The sequence below is a fragment of the Ambystoma mexicanum genome, chromosome 7p (genome assembly GCF_040938575.1).
Source record: "Ambystoma mexicanum isolate Mex_15411 chromosome 7p, UKY_AmexF1_1, whole genome shotgun sequence".
NCBI classification, from domain to species: Eukaryota; Metazoa; Chordata; class Amphibia; order Caudata; family Ambystomatidae; genus Ambystoma; species Ambystoma mexicanum.
In genome coordinates, this window is record NC_090939.1 from 821999013 (window position 1) to 822017556 (window position 18544).

Here is an 18544-nt window from a genome sequence, read left to right on the forward strand (position 1 = left end):
TGGAAAGCACCATTAAACAACACTAATATGATTGTTATAATATGGCTTTCACCTCTGCAGTGGGGACGACCATGGCAACTAATGACCTGCCAGACCGAGCCAAGGCAGGCCTGAGAGAAGAAAGGGCCCCGGTGAGGGCCTCAGCAAGGACTGTGGGCTATTACCGGTCATGGCCACCCCCACTGCGGTACGGAAAGCCATTTGCACCCTCTGGTTTAACCGGGGTGCAAATGTTTTTTTTCTCCCTCGGGAGAATCACGCTGCTTGCGCAGCCAGCCTCAAAGGGGAAAAAGAAATGAAAAAAATATGGCCGCCGCAAAAGGGAAAAGACAGAAAATCCTTTCTATGGAGGCAGACGAGTGAGCACAAAGCTCCGGTCCAGCAGGTAAGTGGGGAAGGACAGAGGGGTTACGGTTATTTAGGGGAGTTGAGGAGGCAACAGGAAGAAACTTCCGTTACCTCGCCACATAAAAAAAAAACAAATGGCGCCACCCAGGGATGGGCCTCGAGTGGCAGAAACAGCGGGCAGAGAATGTGTATTCTCGCCCCCTGTCCCACCCACCTAATTGGCTGAATTGTCTTTCCCAGTTGTGAATAGATTTGGGTGACAAGTGTAGGGTTTGCAATAGCTTGTTGATTAAATTTAGGGTCTTTAGGGTCTTACAGTTAGGATTTGAGTTAGGATTACACTAAATGATCCCATACTCAGTTGGCCAGCAACCAATGATTAGGATTGGGTTATTTATTAATGTATGTATTTATGTGTTTATTCATTTGTAGAAGCGTGCCAAGCCCTTGGGTATCTTGGCGCTGGTTATAGACATGATGAGAACATCTGGTAGGTTACAGACATGAAGACAACAGTGGGTATATACAGTATATGGTTAGTTGAACAGGTGAGTCTTGAGTTTTTTCCTGAACAAAGGCTAGGAAAGTTAATTTCAGTGGTAGCGTGGTAGATTATTGCATAAGTTGGATGCCACCACCAGGAAGTTTTGCACCTGAATCTCGGATTGAAGAGGCAATGGCTGAGGGTAGATATTAGAGGTCTGGTGTACATGCGTATGTTGAGTCTCTCAGCTAGGTACGAGGAGGCATTGTTTGACAGACAGCGATATGTAATTGAGAGGATTTTTAATGTAATTCTTTTCCAGACAGGGAGCCAGTGGACAGATCTCCTAGCTTCATAGATATGATCATACTTAGGTCCAACATGGCCTGGAGAGCATGGTTTTGGGGAACTTGGAGCCTGTTTATTTATTTTTTTTCAGATATGCCCAGAGCAAGGAATTGCAATAATCCAGCTTGGATCCGACTAGAGCATGGGCAACAGTGAGGCGATTGGCGGTATAGAGGAATGGTTTGCTCACACGTATGAGCTTTGTGTCGTAGGCTGTTGTGGAGGTGATATGGTTGATTTGGCGGGACATGTTGAGCGAGGCATCAAGGTGGATGCTCAGAGTGTTCACCAAGGAGGAAACAGGGATCGTGTCAGAGGAAGGTGGAAGGCTGTGTCAAGTTTCACAAGGCGGTGCAAGTGTGCCAACTAGGAGGAACTCTGTTTTCTCATCATTCAGGCAGAGGATGTGCCGGGTCATGCAGGTTTGGATGGTTTAGTACATGGTATTCACGGTAGTGGAATCGCAGGCATGACAAGGATAGGGTTAGAGTGTGAATAAGTGTTTGGAATTGTTAAAAAAAATGAGCACAAAATAGTTCAGGATGTTAACAAAAGAATATGGTTGGCTGAAAACGAATGCAAAATTAAAATATAGAGAGTAACAGATCATATATTCATTTAAAGAGTACATCCTTTGTACCCTAACAATACCACTGCTCACCAATGATCTGTGGGTTATTGCATCACAGCAGAGGTAGCAGAGGTGCTTAAAAGGGTTTACTGTACATAGCCTACTGTTGGCTTAATATCCACTCATAAAAAAGGATGAGCAGAGCCATTCATGAATATAAGTGAGCCTTGGAGTCGTCCGTCTCCAAGCTAACCATATTGAAAGGGCCAAAATGTGCACAGCTGTTTTGTGGTTTAACATTGGATAATGTGTGTGCTCCCTGCACAGGCTAGGAGCTGGGTGCACTTTGACTGCAATAGCCAGAGATACCACAGGCACCAGGCTCCAATGCAACTTGCTCATCCTCCCTAGCCCTCACTAATGATCTGTCCTGTTACGAATGTGCCAAGAAATATGTCGGATGTCTATTGTCGGATGTTGCAATGTCCTTCCCACTTGCCCACATTTCTTAAAGTCTTTATAGCAAAGATCATGAAAATGGTATTCACCCACCTAAAAAGTACTCACCTATGCTAGTGGTCAAGTGAATTCGCATGCCCTGACACGTGCTTAATAGATACTTAATTGAAATCTCACATATCATAATACATAGTTAAGGATTAACATCTACTTAATATATCTTAATTTATGTTCATATATTTATTTTGTATGCAGTAAGCAAGCCAGTCTACTGGATTTAATCTTCATAAAAGTTCCAACTGACATCTAAAAAGGTAAGCAGTTTAATACATTAAAATAACAAAACATAGCAGCAGTTTAGGATATCCAAGTTTACAGTAAGATATTTAATTAAGTTATGATTTAAGCAACACAATTTGCTTTTTACTAATTGTTTAAACAAATTAGTTTGGGCTATTAGGTGGCACTTTAGATTAGTTTGGGCTATTAGGTGGCACTTTAGTGCCAACTAAAAGCTGAAACTATTGTATTACAGTACAGATAGGGAGAAATGGCATATGAGCAGGGACGCAAAGCTTGTAGGTGTTGTTTGGTTATTTTCCCATCCATTAACTGCCCATGGCCATGCTAATCCTTATGACAATTCCCACCTGGTTCCTGCCCCTCTCTGCCCAAACCACCTCCTCATGGGATCTCTTTGAGCTCATTTTAATCAAGTCTTGCCATGAAACCTTGCACTCGAATTGCCTGCCACCATTATTTCAAAGTAGTGTTCTAAGAGTTAATGATATAAATGGAGTTGTAAATGCATTAATGGTGTAATAAAAATGTCTTATCCAGTTGTGGCTTCAGTTACTCTATTTCTATTTCTAAGCACTCCCCATGTCCTTCACTGAAATCCTGTTAGAAACAAGCATTGGCAAAGCCAACAGTTTTGGCTTGTGTATTAATATTTGGCATTTGTCGGGCACTGCTGTCAGATGCTGTGACGAATCTAAGGATGTTGTCCCTTTTTCTCTAGGGGGAGACTGTGTTCATGGGGCCATTGTGGTTCATCCACAGAATAATAATCCCTCTGGGGTGGTGCACTGGTGGAGGATCACATGCAAGAGGAAGCCCCTTATGGGATTAGGGACGATAAAATCAATCCCTTCACTAATAGACTCATATGTTGCAGTCACAATACCATTACCCTAGAGAGTACTGGGAGGAGGAAGAATAGGAGTTACCTAAATGAAGATCCCTTTCCCAGTACTGAGATGAATACGATTCCCAATGCCTCACAAGGGAGTCAGAAGATCCGTACTGTGATGAGGGAGAAGTGTGGAGGAATGAAAATCACATATGGGAACCACGTGGAACAATCTGGTGGTTGCTGGTTTCCCATTGGTCCATCTACAGTAGAAATAGAAGAGGGAAACCAGGAAGTGCTGAGAAGCCCTCCCTGGAGTAGCAAGAATCCTGTGTTGCAAGAGAGGAAGCTGGGGACTACTGCACTATCCAGAGAGAGTGGGAAACATTGATCCCCAGCAGTCTGTGGTGAACTGAAGGGAGCAGGAATCTCCCTAACTGAGACAACCAAGAAGATGAGTGTGCCTCCCAGAAAGGAAGGGAACCCTTGAGCACCATCAGTGTGCAAGGGACCAAGGGAAAAGGGAGACTGCCTTACTGGAAGAAATCAGCTGGAGAGTCAGCTAGTGAAGACTGCAAGAGCCCAGGGGTGTTGCCGAGGACCGGAACCCTCATGGAACAAGCGCAAAGGTACCCGGAGGGGTGGTAGGAAGGCCCAGGGAGCCCCGAGAGGCTGCGTTAGGAAGGGGTGAAAGAGAACCCCATAGAGAGAGGCCTATCAGGATAGTGAACCGGGCATAGTTAAGAGACATTATAAACCTAAAAGAGGAGTCAGGGACCCATTGAAGTCTATGGTAGCCTGCAAACGAGGTCCTGAGCTACAAGACAAACCTAAGAGAAGAGTCTGGGACTCATATGCAACTTGGGAAGCCACACAAGACTACAGAAGCGTCCAGGACAAATTGAAGTCAAGGATAGCACGCAAACGAGATGCTGATCTACAAGACAAACCCGAGAGAAGGATCTGGGTCCATATGACACTGGGGAAGCCCCATGCGAATACAGAAAGGTCAAGGACTCATTGAAGTATAAGGAATCCTGGAAACAAGTGCTGAGCTACAAGACAAACCAAGTCAAGTAGTTCTGGGACCACATTGGGGAAATGCACCCCACACAGTAAGAAAGAGGAATGCACATTTTTCAAATACAAGTGGTGTTCACTTGCCCTGCCTGGAGAGCAAACCAAAGCTGAGGTGTGAAGAGAGATTTGAGAGAGAGAACTACGACAGCAACTAAGTGAAGGAGGTCTGGGACCCCTGTTGAGGAGAGGTACCATGAACCACAATAAAGAGAAATCCAAAGTGTGAGAACACAACTAACACTCAGAGACCTTGGCAGGAGAGTTGGGTCTGCTCACAAAGGGGTCTGGCATCCGAAGCGGCGCGGATAAGGTGTACAGGCCATCTTTGTCTGTTGCAGGGTCTGGGAGTCAGGCCTCCCAAGAAGGTTGGCTAGACTCTGTTGAAAGAGAATCATCCCCTTGAGTCTTGTGGAACTTTTATTCATGCTATGACTATTCTGGATAAAGTTGGAAATGAGTCTGGGGAAAGGGAATTCATCCCTTGAGTCATGTGGAACTTTTGTTTTGCTTTTTACACCTTTTGGAACTTTTGTTTTGAACTGCAAAGCTGGGCTACAGGCAAATAGCCAATAGACATATCCCTTAGCACATTTTACTGAGTTTAATTTGTGTGGCATAGGTTAGGATTTGGACTTACTTTGGGACTTTCTGACACAGACATTTTTTATTAGCTGATTTTGTTGAGGCAGGGAAACCCCTCGTAGAGATAGGGTCAGTTAGGTTTTCCTCCAACTTACCTATTGTTTGTTGATAATGAAAGTATTTGCAAATCATCATGCCACCCTTGTGTCCGTCTCTTACTCTTAGACTCTCACTATGCCCAGTTACTGGCACCATTTTGCAGCATCTAGCATCAATAGCCAGTTAATACCACTACAACAGTGCCTAGCAAATGCCTGTCCTATGCCTACACGAAAGCAAACATTGTTGCCATTAGCAATGCTTGTTTTTGCTTAGTTGCAAGATTTTGGTTACCTTTATAAAAAAAAACACAGTAATATTGCCTTAAATATGAGTGATAAGCTTTAATACTAGTAGGATTTGCATGATTAGTGTAAGATTAAGCTCGATGTATTTATGTGTTTTATTATCCACAGCTTTGTTAAGTTTATTGAAGGAAAAAACTAAAAAGATATGTAACTTCTTTAATTGTGTTTGATTGTTACCAACCATTTTTACAAAAATCTAAATAAGCACAACTTTGCAAAAAATTAATAGTTACTGAAAAACAAACATTATTTTCTGATTCTTTATCTGACTGTCATCAAGAGGAAAACAATGTCTACCAAACAGTTAATTTGCTAACAAGCAGAGTAAATCAGACTCTTCTAACTTAAAACATATTTCTATAAAATGAAATAATGTTTAAGGATTGCTAAACAGTTTCCACACCTTCGCTAAAACCCTAGTGTTCTTCTGCAGCAACTGTAAATAAGCTTACCATATTATTTTGCAAATAAGTCAATAGCTAAAATCATCCAATACCATTTTCGGTCAAATCTTTCACCCTTCTTAAAAAAACAATTATTAATTTCCCCAAGTATCTGGAAGAAAATTATTAGCAGCAATAGCATTAAACATGTTTTCTATTACCGGGTTCCATTTCTCATTATTGTATTTCATTTTATCCAATAAAATCCTATCCAACCCAGGAGCTTTTCCATTAGGTAACATGATCATAGCATTTTGTATTCCTTCAAAATTAAATCTAATATGCAATTAGTCTCTTACTACAACCTGAAAAATGTGTGTATAACAAGGTTGACAAATTGTGCTGAGTAATTATACAACTAAGTAAAGTAATTAACACAATAAAAAAAACACAGCATGTTTCGGTCATGGCTTTAAACAACACCAAAGCCATCACCCATTACTAACCATTAGAATCCATTAACATAAATGATAACATATACTAAACTTGTGTAACGATGAACACCATTTCAACATTCATACATTTGTCTTATTAGATAAAAACAAATTAGTTCTTCAGTTGCTAAATGATGAAAACACTTTTTAACTTAAAACATTATGCTTAAATAACATATATACTACAGTGCAATCACGCACAGTTAGAAATAAATTAATAATGTATTAAAAGCCTAAAACATTAGCTAGAAAATGTATGATTTTTTTAAAAGTAACAATTAATAGGTATTAGTTATTTTCATCTGGACAAATTCAAATGCAGATTAAACAATAGAATGTAATAACAATGTATCTTTTCTTTCAGATGCATACCATTAAGCACAGGAACAAAATGCTCTCTATCGTGAGGATAGCTTAGCAGCAACGTGCTCGCCTTGGAAGCAAGACGACATGGAGCAACACAGGTTCGATCCCCGTGTCCGCGTTTAGAAAACTCTGGGTATTAGGTGCGTTATAAATAACCTATCATATCATATCAAGTACCAATTAAAGCCAATGTAGTACAGTGCACATTCAAATCATATTCTAAAAATTTGATGAAAATATTACATCACTTAGCTCCAGCAGATGCCACTAGCCCCATTAAAGACATTCGCTACAATGAGAACTTGCTTGAAAATACTAAAGAAAACAATGGCCTCCTTAAACTGAAATATGTCCTAAAAACAAAACTACGCTGATAATGCACCAAACAAAGCTTACACCAATAAAACTAATTGTAGTCCCATCAGCTTTTATGTGACAGGTTCAACAAATATTGAATCCCCAGCTCCTCTAAAGTCAACACTAAAAACAGCCAAAACCTCTACCATAAAAAAGAGGTATTGCTGGCACAATTCATTAATTAAGTATATCATCACCAGACACACAGAAATATAGCAGTTTCTCATAGTGCTCTATTCACACTATTCAATTACTTTCAGACATTTGCAAAATTATGACTCAATACACTTTCATGCAAAAAGGAACTTTACTATTTTATTTACAATAGTATATAGCACACTATTTTACCAAAACTTATTCTTTCATAACATACCATACCAATATAACTAACAAAACACACTTAACTCTATGTGTTTTAATTCCAGGTGCAATCATTATGAACAGTTACCATCAGTGATGTGCCATCAGACCTCAAGACAATAACCTTAAAAGACTCAAGTGACTCATTCAAAGTGACACTCTGGAGAGAAGCAGCACATGCACAATTCGGACTGGCAGACTACATCAATATAGCACATGTACCAGTCGGCACATTTAATGGCGAATGAATACTAAACAGCACAAGGAACAGCACCATTAAGGTAAACACAAAACATGTAAACAAAATCTTTTTTTAGAAAAAATTCATATGGAACTAACCTGATATTTTGTTATACTCAACATATTACAGAAGCACCAACTGAAACTCTCATCATTGAAGACATTGGCCTAGAAAACAGTAGGCCAGAAACATTCACCTTAACAACGCACATTCTCAATGATAACAATCAATGGCCATACCTCACAACATCCTCTTAGAATTTCTATCTATAGACTCCGATAATGACAATGTGGATGAGAATATAATTAATAATTTACCATTTAAATGTGAAATAAACTTTTGCAATGGAAATATGAGATATTACAAAACAAATAGACTAACTTACTTGATGAAAATAAATGGCAACATCTTTTTTCCATTAAAAATATCAATAGAATGTAAATATTTTTTTTAACTCCATTGTTGAACTTATTGCAATATCCAATTACAAGTTATGTCTTTTTAACATGTTCAAAATTACAAATATGTTGTTATATTGCAATCAATGTTTCAAACAAACACCTTGCAAATTTGTGTAACTAAAGGATAACTAATGCAAACAAGTGTGTATATAATGATATTGTATAATGTTACTGATTAATAAAATGTAAAAACCTAACATTGCTGCCACTTTATTTTTCAGTTAACTCCTTTTCAACATCAATACTAAAGCCAAAACAAACTGTTGGCTTTGCCAATGTTTGTTCATTTTTGCAACAGTGTACCTCTTGTTCCTTAGGTGGCTCTGACATCACTCTCCTTTCCGTACCAGTTGAAAACATGTTTGTTTTGTATCTAGCATACTGGTTTTTGTTTCTAGTTGTAACATTTCTTTAGCTTGTCTCTCTTTGGCTTTTGTTTTTAGTTACCTGTTGTAGGTAATGGTTTGTATTACCTGGTTCCTTTACAATTATAGTATTTTGCATTGATTGTGTAGCTCACCCTTAATCATAATTACAACACTGTGCTGGCGAATACTCCTTTCCGATTTTTCAATTTGTGGGCTATTAGAAACGTATAGCTCTCAGTTTCATTATAGCCCGCACATTTGGCCTTTGCTTTTTTTGTAGCTCGGAAAGTCGAGCACTAACAGTGCTTTACCCCCCTCTAGTGGTCTTCTTTAAAAAAAAAATTGCCTACAAATGCTTTTTTTCTTTTTGTTTAAATGCATGAAGGCTGGGGGATGCAGTGAAGTCAGAAAGGGGAACCCCTTTACTTGTCCCTCACTCCCCCCATTCCGTGAGCGTGAGCCCTCACCTCAGGCTGTGCTCCCTCACTTACCTTCCCTGTGCCCCCCATTCCGTGAGCCCGAGCACTCACCTCAGGCTGTGCTCCCTCACTTACTTTCGCTGTGCCCGCTCCCTGCTCACTGTGAACTCACTCACCCCCTCAACTATCCTTTCTCTTCTATCCTTCACTTTTTGTCATGTTGTTTTTCATGTTTTTTATTAACTTAAATATTCCACAGGAAATATTTAAGCTCCCCCCCAAAAAACGAATATTTTAAAAATATGTATTTTTGCATAAACTTTTTGTGTGTTTGCCCGTGGGTTCTAATAGCTTTATAGACCTCGCCCTTGGGCCGTACCATCATTATGGGCCCTCATACCTCGTTAAAGGCCCGAGTCTTCAGGGCCCATAACGCCCGGTACGGCCCTCGGTGCAGGTCTATAAAACTATATTATCAACCTGGATTCACACTCTGGCCAGTTACAATGCGACAAAGGCCATTGTTATATGCACGGACACACCGTAATGCACCACGTTCTCTGCCTGCTGCCTCCCAGTCACAATTTTCCTTATCTGTCCACTCACCTTCCTTACTTTTCACCTGTCCGCTCTGCTGGGCCCACCTTATTCTCCCATCTTTATTGCCCAATATTTCCTAGTTCCTCTGCTTTCCTGAAGCAGATGCCTCTCTCCCTTTGCTCATGCTCCCTCGTCCTGCCCACACTGCCCCACGTTCCTCTCTTCCCTGGCAGTGTGAATGTCACCAAGCACTACACGCTTGCTCTCTTCTTTCGTTTTTTTTCTTGCACTTCAACTTTCTACAGTTTTGAGCCCTTTATCACCTGCACACCATGGTTGCTAATGGCATTGATTGAAACCTTGGGGGGACGGGGGTGGGGGGATAGGCAGCTCTTCTGGCAACAGCCTGTCACCCTCAATAATGCCTTTTCTTCACAAGGGCCATTACCATGGGTGGTGGGTCTTTAAAAGCCGGTACAGCCTGGTAAGGATACCTATATCTCCATATTGGTAAGGTTTGCACTTGTCCAAATGTTCTTGAGAAATAATATGTGAATAAATAAATAAAATATTGTTTAATTTGTCCTCAGAATTACAGTGATTATTACAATTCCTTGTATCCGATTGTACGGCCCTCAGCTATACCTTTGTGACAGTGTGTTGTAATTCTTGTTTCATTTTTCCAACATCTCATGACATTGTTGCAGAATGTCTTGAATGTAGACATGATTTCATACTTTGCATTTGTAACTATTGCTTTTGAGTAACCATTCACGCTTTGTATATGTTACTATGAGGTTTTCCTGTAACATGTTCACCTTTTATGCTAAACCAGAGTTTGATCGAGGGCACAAGGTATATCGTGTGAAGTTAAATCGAATACAACTATTTCAAAAATGCCATTATAGTAAACGATATTAAAAGCACAAGACATTTCATCCAAATATACTTTGAGAAAAAAAAGAACAAAAAATAACAAATATCCTGTGAGGCTGGGGGTTCAGATAATCCAGTACATTTGTAATAGTGTATGTTTACAACCACCAATTGGGAGTATCACTACATCCTCAATATCAATCAATTTTCACGTATAATCTAAATCACCATAGGCCAACCCGGTTTCTATATCTAACTGCTGACTCTCTCAAATAATAAAAAAACAATGAAGGACAATTTACTCCTCCCCCCATTATGGCTGGTGCCAATTGGGTAATCAATGTCATTTCTGAAGAGTTCCACTAAGCACGTTTTTTTATTTATCCTAAGATGTGCCAAACACAGAAAGCCTTAAAATTTGCCTAATTAATATTAGCTTGCATTGTCAATACCACATGTCATGTTATGTTATGTAATTGGGATTTATGTAGAAGACTGTGGCTGTTTTCATGGTCTCTTGCCGCTTTGGCACCTGGGTTGAGTTTGGTCAATCGTACCAGAGGGAAGAGTGCAAGACTACTTTGTTCTTGTGATGATGCTCACAGATTAGAAGGAACCAGGTTCGTTAAGTGAGCTCCTAGGTGGTTTTGGCACACAGTCCATTAGGACAGGGCCTGGGTGAACTCTGATGTGGATGCTGTGTATCTTGTCCATATCTGTTATATACATTTCAGCATTCCGGTTGTTTGGGGGGGTGGTGTGTGGATTAGTGCCTTTGCTTCACGCTTGAGTTGTTTGGTGACCCGTGTCACTTTATACATGTTGTGTCTGTGCTTCGTGCTGGTTCATGTCATTGGGCCTCATTACGAGGTAGGAGGCAGCCATGGTGCTATTAGCACCATGGCGACCCCCTTACTGCATACCGGGTCCGTGTTCTCAAAATAGGGACTTACCGGGTCATTCCAACCTTGGAGGACCCGGTAAGTCCCCATTCCGGGAACCATTCCCATTCGAGCCCCCAAAGGGCTCAATGGGAATGGGGATGAGCTAATAACGGTACCGCAATTTGCGGTACCGTTATTAGCTCTGAGGTCCCTTAACAGGTCCCTTCCATAATGCCTGGTAAAACCAGGCGTTAAGGAAGGGACCCGCTAAGGGACCTCGTAGAAGGGTGGTAAGGGATTACCGGCATCGGTGTCCTTACCGGTGCCGGTAATCCCTTACCACCTACTGCGTAATGAGGCCCACTGAGTTTCATGTAACATGTTAAGTGGGTGGTGAGATGTGATGCTAGTTATGATGGTAGACTATGAATTGAAGTAGGGTGTAATGCAGATAACGGGGAAGGCCGTTGCAGTGCACCTTATTAAGGAGAACATGTTACAGGAAAGCAAATTTCACAGTGCATGTTATCAAGGTTAATATCACTTTGCGAAGAGTGGGTAGTAAATACCCCGAAGAATTCTACCAAGGAGAAAACATCACATTCCATATAGACCATGTGTAATCTTCAATTTATGTGCCTCAATCAGTGAGTGTTTATACTATAGCCCTTTAAAACACAAACGCCCAGGAAAGCCCTAATACACTTTCATGCAAATCACACTTTTCTTTTCCTGCAGCATGGTTTAATCGAAAAAGATTAAACTTTATCAATGGCCATTTTGCAATTTAGTATCTGACAACAATGAATCTTTGCAACCCATCCTAGATTGAGCACTGATAATCTAAGTAACTATTCCAGTGACATCAACATCCTCAATATCATCCTCAACATCATCAAAAAGGGGGATTCTTTGCCCAAAGTTTTGGCAACGGGCGCACAAAGTCATGGCAGCATCATTTTGCAACACGTAAATGTTCGGGCCTCAACAGATGCAAAGAAAGAATAGAGAAGCAAACACAGCCTGCATGGCTGATCATGCGAAGGTGTATTGATGTTTGAGGACCAGGTGGTGTTACTGATCGAGACCTAATACCCTTTACCTTCTGGAACATAGTGTATTTCTCTTCCAATGTTGATCCTGTGGGTAGCATTCTTTATGACAACTTGCAGCCATATGCCCTTGTGCAGCTCCATATCGTCTGCAATCTCTGTGTAACAATCCTGTAACTAAAGAAAATGTAATGTAAATCCATCACATGCTCAGATGTATTCCTAGGAAAGTTGACAGCAAGAAACACTGTTTGCTAAATTATCAAAAGAGGCACCCTTTTTTCCCTTTGAATAAACTGTTTTGTGTAAATGGGTGGCAAACCTAGACTAGACCGGTTGTAGCCAACCTGACCTCGTACCGACAACTACCCTGACCTCTCACCTCTGACAATGCTGGCCTGGGCAGATGGGAGTTTCTGGCCAAAACATTCAGCTGCTTTGTTCAGGTGTTAACCGAACATTTCTGCTGAAAACGTTAAGACAACTTTCGAGAATTCAGTTACTCTGTACCTGATAATCCTCCCTGCATTAGTGCATTTAGTGATTATTGATATGAAAAAAGGATCACACCGTTGCAATTCTTTTTTTTAATGTAATATAATGTGCTCTGGTTCTAAAGATCTATTTCGCATATTACATAACATTTATAAAAGACAATGATATATCAACTTCATACATAAAACACTTATGTTCATTTACAACTAAAATACACACATTCCAAAGAATAAAACAAATCATTTCATCTCATTTCATTATTTCCTCGCACTGTTTTGCGACCGCCATTCCATACATTATTTAGTGTATTCATGAGAGTCACATTACATGAATTAAGGCAGTACATACAGGATACCCCATTACTTATCTCAATAGCATTATGAACAAAGCAACCTAGCAATTTTATATATATATATGTTTCTGATTTTTCCAAGAGGTCAGTATGTGCTGTGCTGTCTCCGTCATCTCACGATCTAAACGGAGTCGGCAAGTACGACGCTTCTGAGGAATACCCAATCCAGGGCCCAATGTGGTCAGGGTTGGAAGATAATCCAGTCTCAACCGGTAATGCCGTGCAGAGAGGGATGTATAGCAGAGGAAGCAATGTTCAGGATATCGTCTAAGTGATTCCACATGGGTAAAATTGGCCACCCAATCCCAAGCATTGATTTTATTCCCAAACTCCTCCTTCAATTTGATAAAATCCTGGGACCAATCAGAAGTCTAAACAGGTCCAAGGATAGTCCTGCCCATGAATACAAACCATTGCCCTTGACATTCTTTCCCATTGCATGACTCATGGCACTCAGTAGAGGGTACTTGGGATCTTCCTATGCCTTAGTAAACAGTATGTCCCTCTTTCTTAAGACTTGAGCCGAAAGTGAAGGCAGCCCAAACTCAAGACGTGCCAGTTAATCAGCACTGATCTGGGCAGGTTCAATAAAGATCTCCAGATCGTGCCCTCAATTGATTTTAACCAACCAAAGTCTGTCATATTAAGAGCTTCCAGTGCATACACTATGGCCGGGCAAAAACGTTGTGTGTAAAGCAATGTAATACCCGCGTAGCTGTATCCAGCCATATTTTAATACGTGCAGTCTGTAGAGTTGCCTTCCTTATCTCCTCGCCCTTTAAATCCGAAAAAATGTTCTCCTGTCAAGCTCCTGGCCCAAATATCTGTAAGAGGACACCATTTCAATCCTACCCTCAGAGAGAGACAAAGGGCCTCATTGCGAGTCCGGCGGTAACCGAGGCGGTAAAACCGCCTGGTTAACGCCGGACTCATATTACCATTCCGCCTCGTTGACTACCGGAATTACCGGGGCATTACAACCCCGGTGTCCCGGGAATTCCGGAGGCGGAATGGTGTTAATCCCCATTCCCTTTGAGTCCCATAGGACTCAATGGGGATGGGGATCATGGAAACACCGGCACCATCTCATGATAGTGCCGGTGTTTCCTCGTACTCCTGCAGGCGGGCGGTGTTAAACCCGCCAGGTCAGACCTGGCGGGTTTGATGCCTCCGCCTGCAGGAGTTGTGATCGCCCCGCATGGAAACAACGGTGGTGGCGGGTTTACCGCCACTGTTGTTTCCATACCGGGCGAGTTATAATGAGGCCCATAGACGTGCTCTTGCATTTTCTGCCATAGCACATAAGAACCAAGTTATTTGACCCGGCGTATTTGGAAAGCTCACTGACAGACCTGCGCACACCCACATAAGTGTGATGAAACAATCCAATGTCGGCAGTGTAGGACAGCCAGCGAACATGCATGCCCTCCAACTTCGGTGGGCAACAATTAATTCTCTCAAGATGGTCCAGGAGGTCTACAAAGCATAAGTTGAACATTAGAGGGGCGATCACACAGCCCTGCTTAACCCCCGATTAGTGGGCACAGGGTCGGCGTGCTGGCCCCTCGACTGTTCAACCAGACATGTACATAAGTCATTTCATGCAGCTGTCTAACCGCCACCAACAGCCATGAAGGTATGCTAAAACTGTCTAGCTTTTGCCACAGTTTTGCCTGCTTCACCGTGTCAAAGGTTGCCTGTAGACGACTAACAGCAAATAAAGGGGGAGGGATCCTTTACCCAAAGCCTTCCCAATCAGAGTGTCCAGCAGGAGTAGATTATGCAATGTTGAGGATCCCCCCTGAATCCTGTCTGGAAGGTTTCTAATATTAGTCTGGCCTCCACCCACTCCTGTAGGACCCTCATCAACAGTGAGGCAAACATCTTGCCGGTAACATCCTGCAAAAACAGAAGGTGGTAGTGAGCAGGCAAACTCCTACTACACTTCTTAAAAACCAGAATTATCCTGGGAAATCCGCCGGTCGCTGTTCCGGGTTTTGATTATTTGGACCAACGTTGGCAAAACCATTGGGGCATGGTGATTACGAGCGTTTCAGTTTTCGTATTAAAGTTACAAAATCATCTTTGTCCAATTGTAGCTTGAAAGAGGTATATGGGCGTACTAACCCTTCACCTAAAGGGGCTTGTTCGACAAAGAATGTTTTCTTCATAAATGTCACCGAATTTAAGGCAGAAAAGGGGCTCATCGTCCGATTTTGTGAATTGCGTCTAGAGGCGCTCAGTGTTTCCCGTAGAAGTTTATCTCCCCCCCTGCTAGGACTTTTAAGATGTTCTGCCACTCGTTATTTTTCAGGGAAAGATTGTGTATTCTTCGCTAATTTATATATTTATTTTTGGCTTTTCGGACCATTGAGTGACTCTTCTTGATATCTGCCATCTCACAGCGGATAATCCTAATATTTAGTCTTAGTGAGCGTTTGGTGAGCACAATGTCTTTATTGTATCTTTTATTTGGGTCAATTGTATTGGCCTGCAATGCCAAAGGTGAATTAACCACGGCAAAGGACCCTGTCAACTTGGCAATCCAGTCTTCAATAGCATCATGGGATCCATTATGTAAGTCCACCATATTGGACTCGAATTTATTAGCCATATTGATGCCCATCCTATCTAAATTTCCTTCACACCAACTAATTCTGTTTGCACCGTTATTCCCCATAACCTTAAATGTCACTTTCTTATTTTCAATGGGTACCTCAATCTGAAGGAGCAACGGTAGGTGGTCACTATTTTTGTTTGGCAAGTTGTGTAATGCTTCGGACATAAGGGATGAGGTCAGTGAAACAATGAACATAGTCCATAGTGGCACATTTTGCTCCACACTGTCAAGTGTGACCTCGGGGACGCCCCTGACAGTGGCCATTCAGCATCACCATACATCAGTCCCTGGGAAAACTGGACCAGCGCCGTCCCGGGCCAGTTCGTCTTGATCTACAATAAGATGGCGTACGACTTAACCCATTTGTTAGCTTCGACCTCGACTGCATCTTTACAGTATGCATTTAAGTCCCCTGCAAGCATATAGAAATCAGCATCAGAAGTATATCAACTCATGACTACTTCCGTAATGTTAGCAAAGATTTCGCCAGTTGAGTTACCCCTGGCGAGTCATATACATTTAGCAATAGTAATCTTTGGTACTGGGCATGCAGACTTAGAATAACTTCAAGAGCAAGCACATTTTTTTTGACCCAAAGGCATACTTATAACTTTGGCTGTTAATCCCTGTTTGACCCCCGTTACCAACTCCCCAAATGGCCGGCCAAACAGACAATTAGTTTCTTAATACAAAAACCAATTCGCAGTAAGAAAGCTACTAATTCATGGTGTCTGTAAAATGAAATATAGCCTGAACTTTGGCAATATATGTCCAATGCACACCTAAATAGTAACAAGCCAACTACATCGCCGAAAGAGTAAAGGTTGGGGGAGCAAGAGAATTATGTGTAGATCAGAACCTGAGCTGAACCTGGAGTGTGGATTGGCTATGGGTGCCAAACATGAGTCAAGCCAGTAAAAGAGCCATACCCTTCCTCCCCACACTCCACACCACCCAACCTATAACTCACATGCACATTTTGGCACATATGGCAGGCTGAGATACAATCATTTGCCCAGGATCAAACATTTTAGCTAAGAGGTGAAGCCATACTTTTATCCCAGTCTTCACTTCAGACAATTGACCTCACTCATACCTTCCCAAACCTAGTTAGTAAATATATAAGTGGAATACCTCTCTGTTCTTTTATCAGTGACTTGCAAAGTACTCAAATCACATTATAAATGAACCCGACATCTATGTTAATCTTTATAGGAACATGTGAAACAAGAGCTTGACTGTAGCTTCCCCCCACACCCTGAGTGATAGCCTACAAATACCAAAATGGAAAGCATTCTCAGCCAAAAAAAAACTCTTCTTGGTTTTGTAATGAGAAGTTACACAAAAATTATTTGTGAACAATCAGCAAACATACTGTGACTCAGTTTAATGGTCTTGGAATAAGGTCCAAATTCTGCGCCTGACTGGAGTTGTTGCAGGTGGCTTACAGATGCAAATTCAGTCATCCTGTTCTTATACATTAATATTCACAGTTGGAGGGCTTGTTACAGGCATTCCCAAATCACTGACGTGTCTGCGGTGCACCTGAAAAGTGTGCCATGTTAATGTGCTGCCGATGTCAATGAGAAATGTTAAAAGGTGCCAATCCCCTCATCTTTCTCATAAGGTTTCTGACTCGAGAGTCTGCAAGGGTTAAGAGGCTCGGCTGTCATTTGTGAGGCTGCCCATGCTTTGCGCGCGCTACCGGCCAGGGAAGATTTTCTTTTTTTTATGGTCAAATTTCGTTAGTTATTTATTTTCAGCACAAGGAGGCAGGGCTCGATTTGGTTTTACAGCAGCCAGTGGCTCAAAACTCGATTCCCACTCGAGCCAGTCACTAGGCACGACCTGACAGATGCCCTCCGTGGCTGCTCAACTCTCCAAATAAGTATCCTGGAAGCCAAACACTACTTAACTCTAACAGATATTTCTTTATTTCATTACAAACTCAACCGAATTCCTCATCAGGCACCATTATATACAAATATTTTCGAAAACACATGGGTCAACACTTGGCTACACACATTTTAAAACTAATGTACTGCAATTGGCTGTTCACAAATGCATTGTTCTCAAAATGTCTTCATTTTATTAGTTCATACATTCAGTTGTCAACAATCAGTAATCATCCCTGTGTAAATATCTCTCGGATGGAGTATTGTTTTTGCTCCTTTTCAGAAAACATATAAAACAGGTTGAAAAAGCGGCAAGAGGACTAATGAAAAACGGGAGGGGTAAAAGGAGCATGCTTGACCACAGATGCAAAGACAAACCGATCTCTCTGCACAAATAAAATGACATGCAACCTTTTTGAGTGTTGACCTTGTCAAAAAAGGATATTATAGGCAAAGGGCTCCTTCACCGCCTCATACAAATGGCAGGATATGGAGACATAAAGAGGAGGCGGAATGATTTTAGTCGTCATATCCCACTTAGCCGGTTTTCCTGCAGTGATGTGACGAAGGAGGGGCACAGAGCAGAGATAAGATTTCGGCCGTGCTGCCCACCTACCTCTCATTTGTGCATTTCCTTTCAAGTTTATATGCAGCCATTAAACCAATGGATCCCTATGGAATCCATTTCACGTTTGTACCTGTTAAAGACAAGGTGGATTCCAAAGCAATCCATTAGTGAACACGGTCTGCAAAGCGTGATTTCAGGCCGGGCTTAATTTTTCACAAGCTGGAGCAGAAAATTGGAGAGGAAAATTAAAGAGTAATAGTGAGTTTGCCAAGATTTACTTCTCCCTTTTCTCTCCACCTTTTCGGATGTTCAAAACTGCATGCCAGTGCTAATGTTGCTGGGGCCTTGCATGAAATAAACATGTCATATGAAATGACTTTGCATATATTTTTTTGCAAAACT

At 41.5% G+C, this 18544-nt stretch overlaps 1 protein-coding gene across 1 annotated transcript in view; it reads right to left on the reverse strand.

Annotated features, from left to right (window-relative positions):
• LOC138526344 (interleukin-5 receptor subunit alpha-like) overlaps positions 1-18544 on the reverse strand; it is a 692931-nt gene that overhangs the window by 279621 nt on the left and 394766 nt on the right. The window contains exon 4 of the mRNA XM_069636980.1: positions 12263-12389. Within this exon, the coding sequence (XP_069493081.1) occupies positions 12263-12389 (127 nt within the window). The remainder of the gene's footprint in view (positions 1-12262; positions 12390-18544) is intronic.